General features: G+C 47.4%; 1 protein-coding gene across 1 annotated transcript in view; it reads right to left on the reverse strand.

Moving 5' to 3' along the window:
- Mcm7 (minichromosome maintenance 7) overlaps positions 1-13,329 on the reverse strand; it is a 59,691-nt gene that overhangs the window by 19,973 nt on the left and 26,389 nt on the right. Inside the window, exons 8-9 of the mRNA XM_065438696.1 lie at positions 5,216-5,297; positions 132-263 (exon numbers count right to left, since the gene is read on the reverse strand). Coding sequence (XP_065294768.1) covers positions 132-263; positions 5,216-5,297 — 214 coding nt within the window. The remainder of the gene's footprint in view (positions 1-131; positions 264-5,215; positions 5,298-13,329) is intronic.

A 13,329-nucleotide genomic window follows, 5' to 3' on the forward strand; every position in this document is an offset into this window, starting at 1 on the left:
CTAGAAGAGAGGGGAAATGAAAAAACACTCTGCGAACCAGACCGGCACCGATATCCCTTTGCTGATTTCACCACAAGTAGCATGTACACAAGCAAGAGATCTGAAGTATCAAATGAAAAAACTGAACTCACCTCTAATCTTCATGCCATTTGGGTTGCGGTCGATGCCTCCTACAAGCAGAAGCAGCAGTGCTTTTTTGACATCTTCGTGTCCATATATTTCAGGTGCTATGCTGCCAGCCAGCTTGGCATAGAAGTCAGGCTCTGATCAAGTTGAAAAACAACAGCAAAAAGCTAACCTTCAAATCTCGTAATTTAAAAACTCTTCAATTTAGCAAAAATTTAAACTGCAGGAACCAACAACCAGAGAGAGCATGACACAAGGACAGGTACAGACTTGCAACTAACCTTTATTACACAAAGACCACAAGTAAGTACAGTCCAGAAATACACAATTGCACATGTGCGGCAAAACCAAAAAGGCCAAAAATAACTTTCTGTTCAGGCAACATGCAACCTAATTAAGCTCTTCAATAAACCTCATCTCACTGTTGCGCAGCTAAACTGAGGTACCGCTGACACAATCAAGTGCCTTCCTTCTTATATGGTATGTCTCGCATATCTCCTTCGCCTGATAGCCAAGCTGTGCATTGATTAAGTGCTGCATTGATGCATGGCCTCCAAGATTGCCATAGCGTCCAGTAATAGGTGGTGTCCAAATCCACACTTTATAGGGTGGTGCCCTCTGCGTTTTGAATGTGGACCTTAAAGGCTATGCTCTTGTAGGCTAAATGACAGCAGAAGCAATTTTGCGAGCCAGAAGCACGTCATAGACATCAGGTTTTATCACTATCGTCAGTGCCCATACAATTTTAAGAAGAGACTACAGAGATAGAAAAATTTTTCTAAATAGTATTTCTATTTGCTTTCCAGAGAAACCGCTGCACATTTAAACGCTTCAAATGGTAGGCTTTCTATTGCGCTACAAAATACTTAAGTAGACAGTCCGTTTAAAAAATGTGTAGTTTTTGGCTTGTCTTGGCTATGAGCCATGCTATGGCAATGCGACTTGCTCACCGAAACTGTTGATTGTACATGCTTTCAAAACTATGAATACTGAAATTCAAATTGAAACCAATATTATATACAGTAGACTTGTTACAACGGACCCTAATAATCTGACAAAATATGTCCGTTTTATCCGAAACGCCCCACTCCTAAACATTGGTCGCAACGTGTAACAATGTTATTGCAAAGAGTGAGTGACAAAAGTCCAAAGTAATAATAAAAAAAAGTCGCAGTTTTACTTGAGAGGCAAAGCATCGATTGCAATAGCAAATTAGTAGACAGCTATGCTAAGTAAGGATAGTAGTTTTATCAGCCATATAAACTTGTAAACATTCGCTTACTAACTAAATTAACAAGCACGGTGTCATGCGTGCACAGGTAAACATGAACACGTCTCGCTCGATGATCGCGGAAAGTTGCTGTCAAACCGTTGGAGTGAAGAAGCGTGGCAGCAGCAGCGAGCACATCGACCTTCGTGCTGTCTCTCACTTCAATGCAAACTGAACGTCGAAAGCACAGTGCATACAAAGCTAGCGGCACTCAGCACACTTTGTCCACATTGCAGATCGCTTTCAAGATATGGGGCCCGCACAGCCACGCCGCAAGCAGCAGCCACCGGAGTGCCACCCGACCTACTGCCACCCGATTCATGGCCGATCCCCCATAGCGGGTTGAGCCACACTCATAAGCACCAAACCAAACCAAATTTTCCACACAGTTGTATCACGAGAGCCAGTCTGCATTTTCCATCTTATGTAAACAAGGTGCCGAGACGGTGCACATACATTCTGACTGTGAGACACTGCACTGCCATTAGCTTGGCCGCCTCTTCTGGCCTTGTGGAAGAACTGACTTTACAATCAGTAAACGGGTATTCAAAGCCAACTGCAACGAAATCTCACTTGAGTTCAATTTGTTTTAAATGGATAGCAGACATTACCAAAGTGACTGCAGCAAAGCCAGAAGTCTAGCAACCATTGAACAAATTTAACTTAGCTGCACATAAAGGGTCGCCACACAGCTACCAATAGGGTGCATATGACATCAATTTCAGACTCGCATGCAGCACATTGGAAGCTATCTCAATGGTATTTGTCTTTAAATGCCAACTGCAACAAAATTTCACTTGGGCTAAATTGACTATACATGCCTAGCGTATACTCTCAAAGTAATCTTGGCAAAGCCACAGGTCTGGTAATTGCCTAATTTTGTTATTATCAGCTATTAAATAGCGCCTATGCGGACGACGCATGTATCTGGCAGGCAGCAAAGCGGTTGCAGTTCGGATATGGCAAATATTGAAGAACCATACGCAACTGTTGATCTCCCAGTTGTGCCATTTTGTGCCAAGAGAGCCAGGCACATTGCTTGCTCATCATTTACGAGTTGATGGGCGTCTCTCTCGGCATGCGTTCTCCCTGTTGCGATGTGATTTGAGTTGTTGCAAGAATGCCGACGTGTGCGTGGCCATCGGCTGCTCGAATACGTACTAGTGCACGAGAAATGGCCGTGCAGTACACAACACTGAGTAGAGGTAAGCCGAACACACCTTTCCTGTTCAAGCTATCAGAGGGAAAGCATGCACAGCGACACAGCAGACAAGTGCAACGTGGACCAGCCAACAAGCACAAAGCATATAAACTGCAGCTGACGAAGTTGCACAAGCAAGATTTCAACCGCACAATCACTTACTCATCAAGATTTGCTTGGCAAACGCTTTCTCAGGGTGACTATAAGTACTATATGTCGCGCACGAAAACCAAAGGTAGCATTCAAAGGTAAGTTCTGTTCAGGGGTGATATTATTGAGCTATCACTTCCAGTAGTGCATCAGCTTCAAGATATTTCATGTGTCTCTACATCAGATGCGTCAAAGTATAGTCAAATCCTGATATAACGAATCACGTGAAACCATCAAAAATCTTTCGTTATTCTTAAAGGTCGTTAGAGTGAAGGCCCCAAAATTGACCATTCCGCCCATCAGTTCATAAGGCCTGAACATTTGAGCTATCCATGAAAACGTTGCCGTTGGCTCTTTGCCCTCGCTGTTGCTGTTTTCCATAGATTCTGTCGCCACGCACCATTGAAGAAACTTGTAGTAAGAGTGAAGCGGCACAAAGAAGATGCTGATGCTGAGGAAACTGCTGACAAAAAGGAAGCTCCATGCTGCTTCGAAAGCGCAATGTTACTTGTTTGTTTCCACATTTCTTGCCGTGGACACCGCAACTGTCTCACTCAAGGCGGACACCTCTACTATCCCAAAGCACAAGCGTGCATAAACGACACCGTCTGGAAAGTGCAAAGTGCGACCGTGTGGCATCCCAGCAAGTATGGAGGTTACATTTCTCCCTGCGCGTAGCTAGTGTGGCCACAGAAAGAAGCGCAAAAGAAAGAGGCGTGCGCAGGAAGAAGGGCGAAAAAAGGAAGAGATGCACCTCTGATGCTAGGCGATGCTTGCCTGTGCAGCCCATGCACTCGCACAACCTGATGCGTTGTCACCTCTGGAAGTGATGAAAAAAAAAATTCTCTCCCGCATTTTTTTATTGAGCACTGTCTCGGGTTTCCTAAACCCGTGCACCGCGGCATCCACTTCCTGCGCCTTGTCGTCTTCTAGCCTACTGTTTCAGTTGCCGTGAATGATACGTGGAAATCTAACAATCCCTAGATTTTGGAGTATTAGTTCGTAGTACTGAGGCGTTGTTAACATGACATGAAGAGTGAATAACAATCATTATTCTCATGGCACTGTAGGTCATGGTACTGAAATATTTTTATGTTAAAGGCATAAGAAGTCAGCTGGGGATTTCTGAAAAGTTGGTTAATCTGGTGTTCGTAGCAACAAGATTTCACTGTGGACGAACGAAATCCTTTCTGACGCAGGGCCAAAAATGAGCAGCAACTGCACGCTGCATTTGTCACGAAGGAGAACACGACGTGGCGGCCATGGTGTAGATATGGTGGCAAGCCATACAGCAATGCAACGCCGCCATAGCAAAATGGGCAAAGTTTTACGACGGCTGCAGTCCCGCCTGTCTGGTCGCGAGTTCACGCACACTTAGCACAGAGACCCTCTAGCCCAGCCATGCCAAGCCTCAGCTACTTATCCTTTATACTACAAATGGCGGCAGTAGTCTGATCAGTTGACGAGTCTGGTACTTCCAGCGTGCCAAGCAGTGGCTGGTGAGTCGGATACATCCTGCCGGAGACGCTATGCATGGATCGCGTGCAGACTATATTGCCACACTATATCGCACCTTTATTTGAGCCATCCCAATGAGCTGTTCTTCGAGCAGAGGCAGAACACATTAATGCCCGGCTGTTGAACGTAGACAACCATATAAAGAAAAGCAGCTGGACTCGCAGAATACTTCAAATTAAAAGAACAGTGCGGGTGAGCAACAGTGTTGTCACAGCGCACGAAGCAGCTAACAAAGTATACGAACTCTGTGGCTGGCAGACATGTGGGACCTGTTCGCTGACACAATGGAACGGAATACAAGCAAGGAAGGCAGACACAAGACAGCACAAGCACTGGTTCTCCATTCTTCACTGTACGTTACTTCCGCCGGGCAATAATGGTGGCATTCTTTTCAGTTTCGGTATGAAAAACATTGATTTTTGCTAGCTCTTTGTGACACCCTGACCTGTATTTCAAGCGTACGATTTTGCACAGAGGCTACTGCATGTCTAGAAACTAGGCTTTTTACGCAGTTTAAAATTTCGTTGTAGTTGGCCTTTAAGACACATGGCAACGCCTTGCAAGTGCATCTACAAGAAGCATACAATGAGTTTTAAGCAGCAAAGAGACACACCGGTTTGAGCAAGTTGGTTTTTTGTCACTTTTGGTGAACTGTAATGGCAGTGCATTTTCTAGTTTCAATAAAGAACACACGGATTTTTCCGACTTTCTGATGCACCAATCTGCGTTTTACAAACAGTTTTGTGTTGAGCCTTCTCCGTAGCTATCAGCACAATTTTTTTTTTACACAAAGCGAAATTTCACAGCAGTTGGCCTTTAACAGAAGTCAACAAAAAATAACCCATAACTTAATGCCATGCATATTTAATAAAGCAGAACAGCAAGGCTTGGAAAATTTTCTTGGTGGTTAACTCTTGACTAAACAACAATTTGCAGGCATTATTTCACACCTGAGAGCGCCTCCAGCTCCTCAGGCATCATCATGCTGTCGTCCAGTTCATCATCTTCCATCTTATTCATCTTGACAATCCTCTGAATTTTTGTGAAAACAAAAGAATTAAAACAAGTAAGCAACACCAAAAGAATGCAGCCCATACAAAGTAACTCTCCTTCTAGCAGTTAATATATATATAAACGGCATGATGAACAAAAAAGACAAACAACAAAAAGACAATGAAGAGAAAATGTCAAACAAAATTTTGCAACGACAGCTACTGAAAAAACTAATTATAATTGCAGTGTTTTTCACCAAGCCTGAGGGTTGGTTCGGGACCCAGGAAAACACAGCACGCGGATAGCATACGGTGCTGTGACCATTTCAGCCACCAATCTCGCAAGCAGAGCACAAGGTTACCTTGCTCTCAAATGCTCTCTTTTCAACAAGAGCCTGCTCCTCACTCTTTTCTGGACAGTTTTATTCGTAATATAATTTCCACACGCGGCTGCTATTGGCCAGTAGCTGACATCAGTCAAAAAGGGTGTTTGGATCAGTGTGCTTCTTCCTATTATAACTGCATATATTTACCGACACAGTTTAATAAACAGGCTGAAAGAAACAAGAATCTGCTTTTGAATTTCTATAATAATTACGTACCCTGTTAAGAGCAAATCTGGCTGCTCTTTAACAGGGTCCATTCTAGGCGTCCAGTGGCGCTCATGAATTCTGACCACTTATGCCACTTATCGATGCCAACCATAGCGAGTGATCAAGCTAGGCGACCTGGCGATCGCTGGGAAATGGTATAGGGCTAGCTCGCTGGCCGTCTGATCCAAGGCCAATAGCCCTTGCGATTTGTTTGCAGCTTGTAATAAAGCACTTATATTCGTCAACACAATGAACGTCTGCGCCTTTATGTCGCTCATAAGTGACAATACGATTAGTTTGCCCGACGCCGCTGGTAGCGATGAGAAAATACGTTAGCCAGGCGAGCCGCGTTGCAGAGACAATTGCTGCGGCGGCTGTACTTACTGCTTGCGAGTCAAAATCACACCAACAATTTACTATATCGCGCAACATTTTATAAAATGCACCCTTTCAAGGTCACCTTACTCTGAGTTATTTCGTGTCGGAAACAAATTTTAGCTGATTTTTATGCCGACGTCAGCGGCGAAAGATGTCAGTGTTACGCGTCACAACCAGGGAGAACACCGGGACCATAGAGATCGGGACAATCGAAGCAGCGAGAAACTTGCTCGCCGGGCCCGCCCCGATGACAGTGCAAACTCATGACGTAGCGTTTTCTCGGTTGTTTACAATCCTTCCTTGATGTAGATGTCCCGAGGTGCTTTGTTTTGCAGTTGGCTGCACACATACTTTGAAGTTGATTTTAAATATATTTTAAGCTATATTCGCCGTTTACATTAGGCAGACGATGTGTGTGTACCCACATAAATCGATATCACACATTAACTTACATTATTAACAAATTAACAAATTTTGTATCAGTTATCAATTTTGTATTATTAACAAATTTTGTATCAGTACTCCTTCAAGTGTCACAACATGGACTATTTCAGGTCATGAACGGCGCCACAGTGATAGCGAAATGCCGTCTGGCACGACCTCATAGCCGAGTGCGCCAATGCATTGGATGATCTTGTAAAGGCCGAATTAGCGGCGTGATAGCTCCTCACTAAGTCCTCGTTGGTGTATCGGGGTCCAGAGCCTAACATGGTCGCCACGCTTGTATTCCACGTATTATCGTCGAATACTGTAATGCCGGCGGACAAGCTGTGTCTTCTTCTGGGTGTCAGAGATAGGCGGCGACGTCGAGATTCTCTTTGTCGGTGACGTGCGGCAACATGGCACCGGGAGTTGTCGTCGGGTTCCTTCCGTAAATTAGCGTCATTTGAGTTGTTTCTTGCACTGCCGTGTTATAAGCGAAGGTTACATATGGCAGGACTGCATCCCACATCTTGTGCTCGACATCAATGTAGTACATTGCTAGCATGTTGGCGAGGGTTTTGTTCAGGGGCTCCCCGTAAGCCCATTCGTCTGTAGGTGGTAAGCAGTTGTCGTCCTCTGGCTTGTCTGACTATACTGCCAAAAGGATTGGGTGAGCTCTGCTGTAAATGCCGTTCCTGTGTCGGTGATGAGGACTTCTGGGGCACCATGTTGCAGCAGGATGTTCTTGACGAAGGATTTCACCACTTCAGCTGTGCTACCTTTTGGCAGACCTTTCGTTTCAGCAAAGTGGGTGATGTAGTCCGTCGCCACGATGATACACTTATTTCCAGATGTTGACGTCGGAAAGGGCCCCAAAAAATCCATCCCAATCTGCTGAAATGGTCGGCAAGGAGGCTCGATCGGCTGTAGTCCCAAACCATCGTCCCGGACCATTGAGCAGGCTAAAACACCTGCCCACAGAACAACGAAGAAAATCGTGGCCAAGTCTACAACCCTGACGGCAGCCCCAGCATCCCCCATCGTGCTGCCAAGGCTCAGGGAGCCATCAACATTCTGTGGATCATCAGCTGAAGACCCAGAAGCCTGTCTGGAGATCTACAAACAAACTGCGAGTTTCAACAACTGGCACTCCGATGACAAGATTGCCACCAGAATGTGGTCTGAGAACCGGGAGTCAACCCTGACAACATGGTACCTGTTCGGTAGTGGCTTCCTGCCGACCTTTATGAGTGTCGTGCACAAGGGTGAGCCTAAGTTCTACTAGAAACCCACATGCAGCTGCCAAACGAGAACATCACCATCTTTGCTGAGGAAATGACTCGCCTGTTCTGCCACGCCGACCCCGACATGCCTGAAGAAAAGGAAGTTTGGTTCTTGATGCGGGGTGTGGAAGAACAACTCTTTGCTGAATTAATACACAACCTGCCCAAGACTGTCACTGATTTTGTTTCGAAGGCCACAGCGATCGAGAAGACGTTTGAAATGCACACCAGGCAATATAACCACCCTCCACTGACAACAAACTCCGCCGAAGCTCAAGCGCTACAGGCCGGGAGGCCTGTAGCGCTTGAGCCCGGTGACGTGCGCGAGACGATAATAGCAGCCGTACGGAAAGAGCTACAGAAGTTCTACCCAAGGTCACAGCCCCAGGTGGCCTCGGTTGCTACTCACATCACATCACTCATTACTCACATCATGATCGCACTCGCGTAATGATTGCACCCATGAATTCTGTCGTCAAAATTAAATTTTTTTATTTCCTGTGTAATGATCGCACTCCGAACTTATCGCAGCGATATATCGTGTGCCAAGTCTAGCTAATAATGATCGCACTTACCATCTGTCGAATACTACGCGAACGACTCAAGACAAACCAAGCGGTCTGCACACACCAAACATTCTTAAGCAGATGCACCATTTCACTCTTTTCATCACTTTCCGTACTTCCATGACAAACAAAAAGCTGCAACCAAACTTGCCTTTATTATGTGTAGGCTATAATGGTTGTGGTCAACAACAAAAAAGGTGCCTTTCGATTCTCGTCTGCTCTCTTGGGCACGCAACAAACCGCGAGCGACAACGACAGCAGCCACGTTTACACTGATATGTTGAAAGTGTACCCTATTCACACGCCGACGCTCGTAACACAGCTAAGATATTTGCCCACCCTTAGCGGAAACGTGCCGTATTAGGACAGTAGTGAAGACAAATGCCGCACTTTCCACAGCATGCCCGCCATGTGTTTCTGTCACTGGCAGCTAAGCATGCCCATCTGTTTCTATCCCCTCAAAGTGGACATGGCTACATTATTGCCGCAAACTTGCTGAACGATATTATTCATTACTGATACTGAAGAAACTGTTTCAATGCACGTACTGTACTTACACAAGGCGAAAAAAAAATCGTGTTCGGCGCGTTCAGGTTGCTCTGCCGGCCGCCATTTTTGTTTTGGTGCCCCGCACTACATACAGCGGCAGCCGCATATTTGTTGACCTGTTGTCATCCCACAGCAAACGTGGGATGATGGTGGTGAAAACTTTATTGAAAATGCCCGGCGATTTGGGTGGGGTGGGGCCATAAGCACCCCAGCCTAGGTGACGGCCTCGAGTCCTTGGACCCGGGCGGCTTCCTCGGCGTGCCGGACGGCCCACAGTTGATCGGCGAGGTCGTGGCTGAGCAGGGCCGCCTCCCAACGCGCCCCTCGGTTCGAGACTGCCATTTCTATCCCGTTCGTCGGAGACTCCTGCTGCTGGCTACCGGCGCATGCCCACAGCATGTGCTGCAGCGTCGCTCTGGCTCCGCACGCTTTACAGTCGTCGGACGGATATATGTCGGGGTAGCAGAGGTGAAGGATCACCGGGTTAGGATATGTGTGTGTCTGCAATTGCCTCCAGGCAACCGCCTGTTTCTTGTTTAGGTTGGCGTGCGGTGGTGGGTATTTACATCTGTTCAATCTGTAGTGTTGCGTGATGTCTCTGAAAGTGGTCATGCGATCCCCCCACGTCCACTCCTGCATCGCTCTCGCGGTGGGCGAGACGTCGGGATTGCCGGCAGGCGCCGCGGCTCGGCATGTAAGTCCTCGAGCCGTGGCGTGGGCCGTCTCGTTTCCCGAGAGCGGAGGGTCCGTGTGGGCGGGGGTCCATACGAGGAAACGGTCGTTTTTGCGGCAAATATTGCCCTGTTGAATTTGGAGAATGTGGGCCGCTTCCCGGGAGATCCGGCCGCTAGCATAGTTGCGTATCGCTGCCTGCGAGTCGCTGATTATCACCTCGGCATCCGTGGTGGCCACCGCGAGGGCTATCGCTGCTTCCTCGGCCGCCTCCGTCTCTTCCGTGCGTATCGTCGCGCTGGCGACGCAAGTTCCGCTACGGTCCGTGACTGCAACCGCGAAACCACGCTGCCGCTCGTAACAGGCCGCATCTACGTAGACAGTTTCTTTGTTGCTGCCGTATTTCTTTTGTAAATCTCGCGCGCGCCTGTTGCGCCGGCCAGCGTGATGCGTCGGGTGCATGTTCTTGGGCAACGGCGAAACGGCGATGCGCTCGCGAATCGGTATGGGTATCGCAACCTTTTCGCCCTGCTGTGTGTAGTAGCTGATGCCCAGCGTCTCGAGAATGTGTCGCCCGGTTCTGCTTTTTGACAAACGCTCGTACTGCGCGATGTTGTGCGCTTCTATTATCTCATCTAGGGTATTGTGTAAACCCAGTTCGAGAAATTTATCCGTGCTGGTATTGATCGGCAATCCTATGGCACGTTTGTACGCCTTGCGGATGAGGCGGTCTAGTTTAGTTCGTTCGGCCACCTGCCACTTGAGGTAGGAGGTGACGTACTTTATGTGACTGGTTACGAACGCTTGTACCAGGCGGATCGTATTGCTTTCTTTCATTCCGCTATGTCTGTTCGTGATGCGTATCAGTAACCGGATCGTTTCATTGACCGTGCGCTCTAGTCTGCGTACGGTTTCGCCGTTGTGGCCGTTGGCCGACAGGTGCAAGCCCAGTACCCTAATTTTGTGAACATGCGGGATGATGGTGCCGTCAGATGTGACTACTCTAATTTCTCTGTCGGCGTGCTCGATGAAAAAAAAAAATTTTTTTTTTTGCGGGCAATTTAATTTGCATAATGATCGCACTCCTGAATTTGCGCCAATTTTCGTCAAAAAAGTGCGATCATTATGCGAGTAAATACAGCAGTTAAACAAGAGCTTCAGCCATCACCCAAAGAAGATAAAGAAATACATGTGACAATAGCGTTGATACCGCGACCATCACGATGAGTCCAACAGCTGAAAGCACTACAGTTTGCTGAGGACAGCTATGTATGGCACGATTGGGACGTCAGAGGCGCAATATCAGAAACAGTGCGGTGTAAGTGAACATTCAAAATCAAATTTGAACTGCGCGCCACAGCGATGTTCAGTAGGCAGAGTGTCGTGGGCACACCCAGCTCCACCGTAGCCTTCGCAGTGCAATTCAATGAAGAAGGAACGGAAACACCCCGAACACTATGTTTGATTGCCCCTAACTCCACTTCTGCTCAATGCATAGAAGAACTTTTTGCAACAAAGTATTTCTGAAATAGTCTAATTGAACTTCAAATGCATTTCTCGACTTCTAATAAAAATTGGTTCAGGGCCCCTTTAAATAAGAAAGCATTCGTAAAGATCGGCCCAATTAGCCACCAATAAGCACGCGGATCGTGTTGAATATGTGGCAACGTACTTCAGGATGCTTCAACAGCCATCACTCCAACCCGCACGCATGATCTTGGGACCAATCACTGATGAACCACCCGTACAGACATATTAGCAGCAAACATTTCATGGCAGCTTGCGGCTCATTATCACAACGGCCACACTGCCTAGGCCATCAGACTTAAAGGGAAGCTGAAACACTTTTCGAAAAAAAAATGAGCTCTCTGCGGCATTCTACAGTTTTGAGTCCCCTGAACACGAATATCACTTTCAAAAAGGGCGGAAACAAGCGCAAGCGGCTGTTTTTTCATGAAAACGCGCACAAGCGCCTCAGGGTATCGCACGAACGCCGCTGTTGCCCGTGATTGGTCGGAGCCGCCGTGGCGTCAATGGCGGCAGTCGCCGGTCGGCGCTGCAGTTTCAGAGCGTAGCACGCTGTTCTGTTCTGGCTTTATAGCTGAGTTGTAACCATTATGGAACATTCTCGCTGTCTCGGACAGCTTGTATTTTCGCCGTACATGTTCGAACCGACAGCCAATACGGAAAACGATGGCGGCAACGACGATGTTGAGTGTGCCAAAAGCGAGAGCGATGTGTGCACCTTCTCACGCTTTGGAAATCTTAGCTGTTACGTACGCTTTTTTTTTTTTATGTAGCTGCACGTTCCAATGACGGGAGAAGAAATGCACTATAGTGTCACTGGGAACTTGCTGCTGGAAAAATGCCGAAGCACTAACTTCTCATTAGATTGTAAACACGGGTACAATTCCGCGATGTCAAGCACCTTGCCGCTGCTTGTCTAAAGTCCCGTGGGTTTCTTAGCGTTGATACACGATCGCGAACATAAGTGCCGCGCTTCAAAGCGCGCACATGCAGTGCTGCGAGGTACAGTCATGGAAGTTGCTTATCATACACATCCAGATCGAGATGGCCAGAGGGATTATATGTGCAATATTCAGAATATGGTTCGACGACTTTGCGATTGTGGCTCGATCAAGAATCGGTATGCGCGCTCCATGCTAGTGTTGTCATAAAGATATTAGGCAGTTTTAGCACCGCCGTGAGGTAAACATGATAACTGCAACCGTACGTCGAATGTCACTAGGCAAGCCTATACTCCATTTCATACCTCAGGTGCAACGCTGTGGAAGCTATGCACAAAGTCCGGTTACCAAAATTTATTACTGCGCGCGTTTCCGTCTATGGTTCGCAGCGTGCCAGCGGCGTTTGCTCGCGCGAGCATGCACGTGAAGCTGCCGCGACGGGCTGCAATTAAAGAATGCCGAAAAGAAAATTGATTTAAAAGAACGTGTTAGCAGCTGTATAAGTACACGGATTGTTTCTATGGGTAAATTCTTTTTCTTTTTTCATTCAGAACTGAGCTTATATATGAAAAGTTTTCTCAAAAATCGGGTCAAGAAACAGCGAACTTTTTCTAAGTGCGAACGCAGCCACTGCAAGAAGTATCTCAAGCCTCCACAGCGTTGCACCTGATGTATGAAACGGAGTATAGCAACGCTTGGAACAACGCGTTTCCACATTTGTCGTAAGGCTATCCGGCTATCGCGGAAATGGTCCGAGCACAGCTTCTTGTCCTTCGGGAACCTGTGAAACACATCGTCTCGCCCGCGTGTGTTCGAGCAGCCGAATGCTGCACAGAACGAAGGCATGTTGGGCACCCTTGGCTGTAGGCACTCACGCAGCACAGAAGGAAAGAACAGTTTACGAAAATCGCAAAACAAACGTGAGCGGCGGCAGCGGCAAATTTCTCGTAGCGTCGTTCAGTAAAGCGCAGAACGAAAAGAGGCATGCCAGCGCATGCCAGCACGCCGGTCCGGCAGCTCGGTCCCCGCCAGTGAGGTCACTCTCGCCGGTTCTCTCCTCTGGCAACCACCTTACCCAGCACTCCGGGAAGCGATGGGGGCGTGTCCGCGAAAGCGATTTCCGCCCCTTATATTAACAGA

The sequence above is a fragment of the Dermacentor albipictus genome, chromosome 1 (genome assembly GCF_038994185.2).
Source record: "Dermacentor albipictus isolate Rhodes 1998 colony chromosome 1, USDA_Dalb.pri_finalv2, whole genome shotgun sequence".
Taxonomy (NCBI): Eukaryota; Metazoa; Arthropoda; class Arachnida; order Ixodida; family Ixodidae; genus Dermacentor; species Dermacentor albipictus.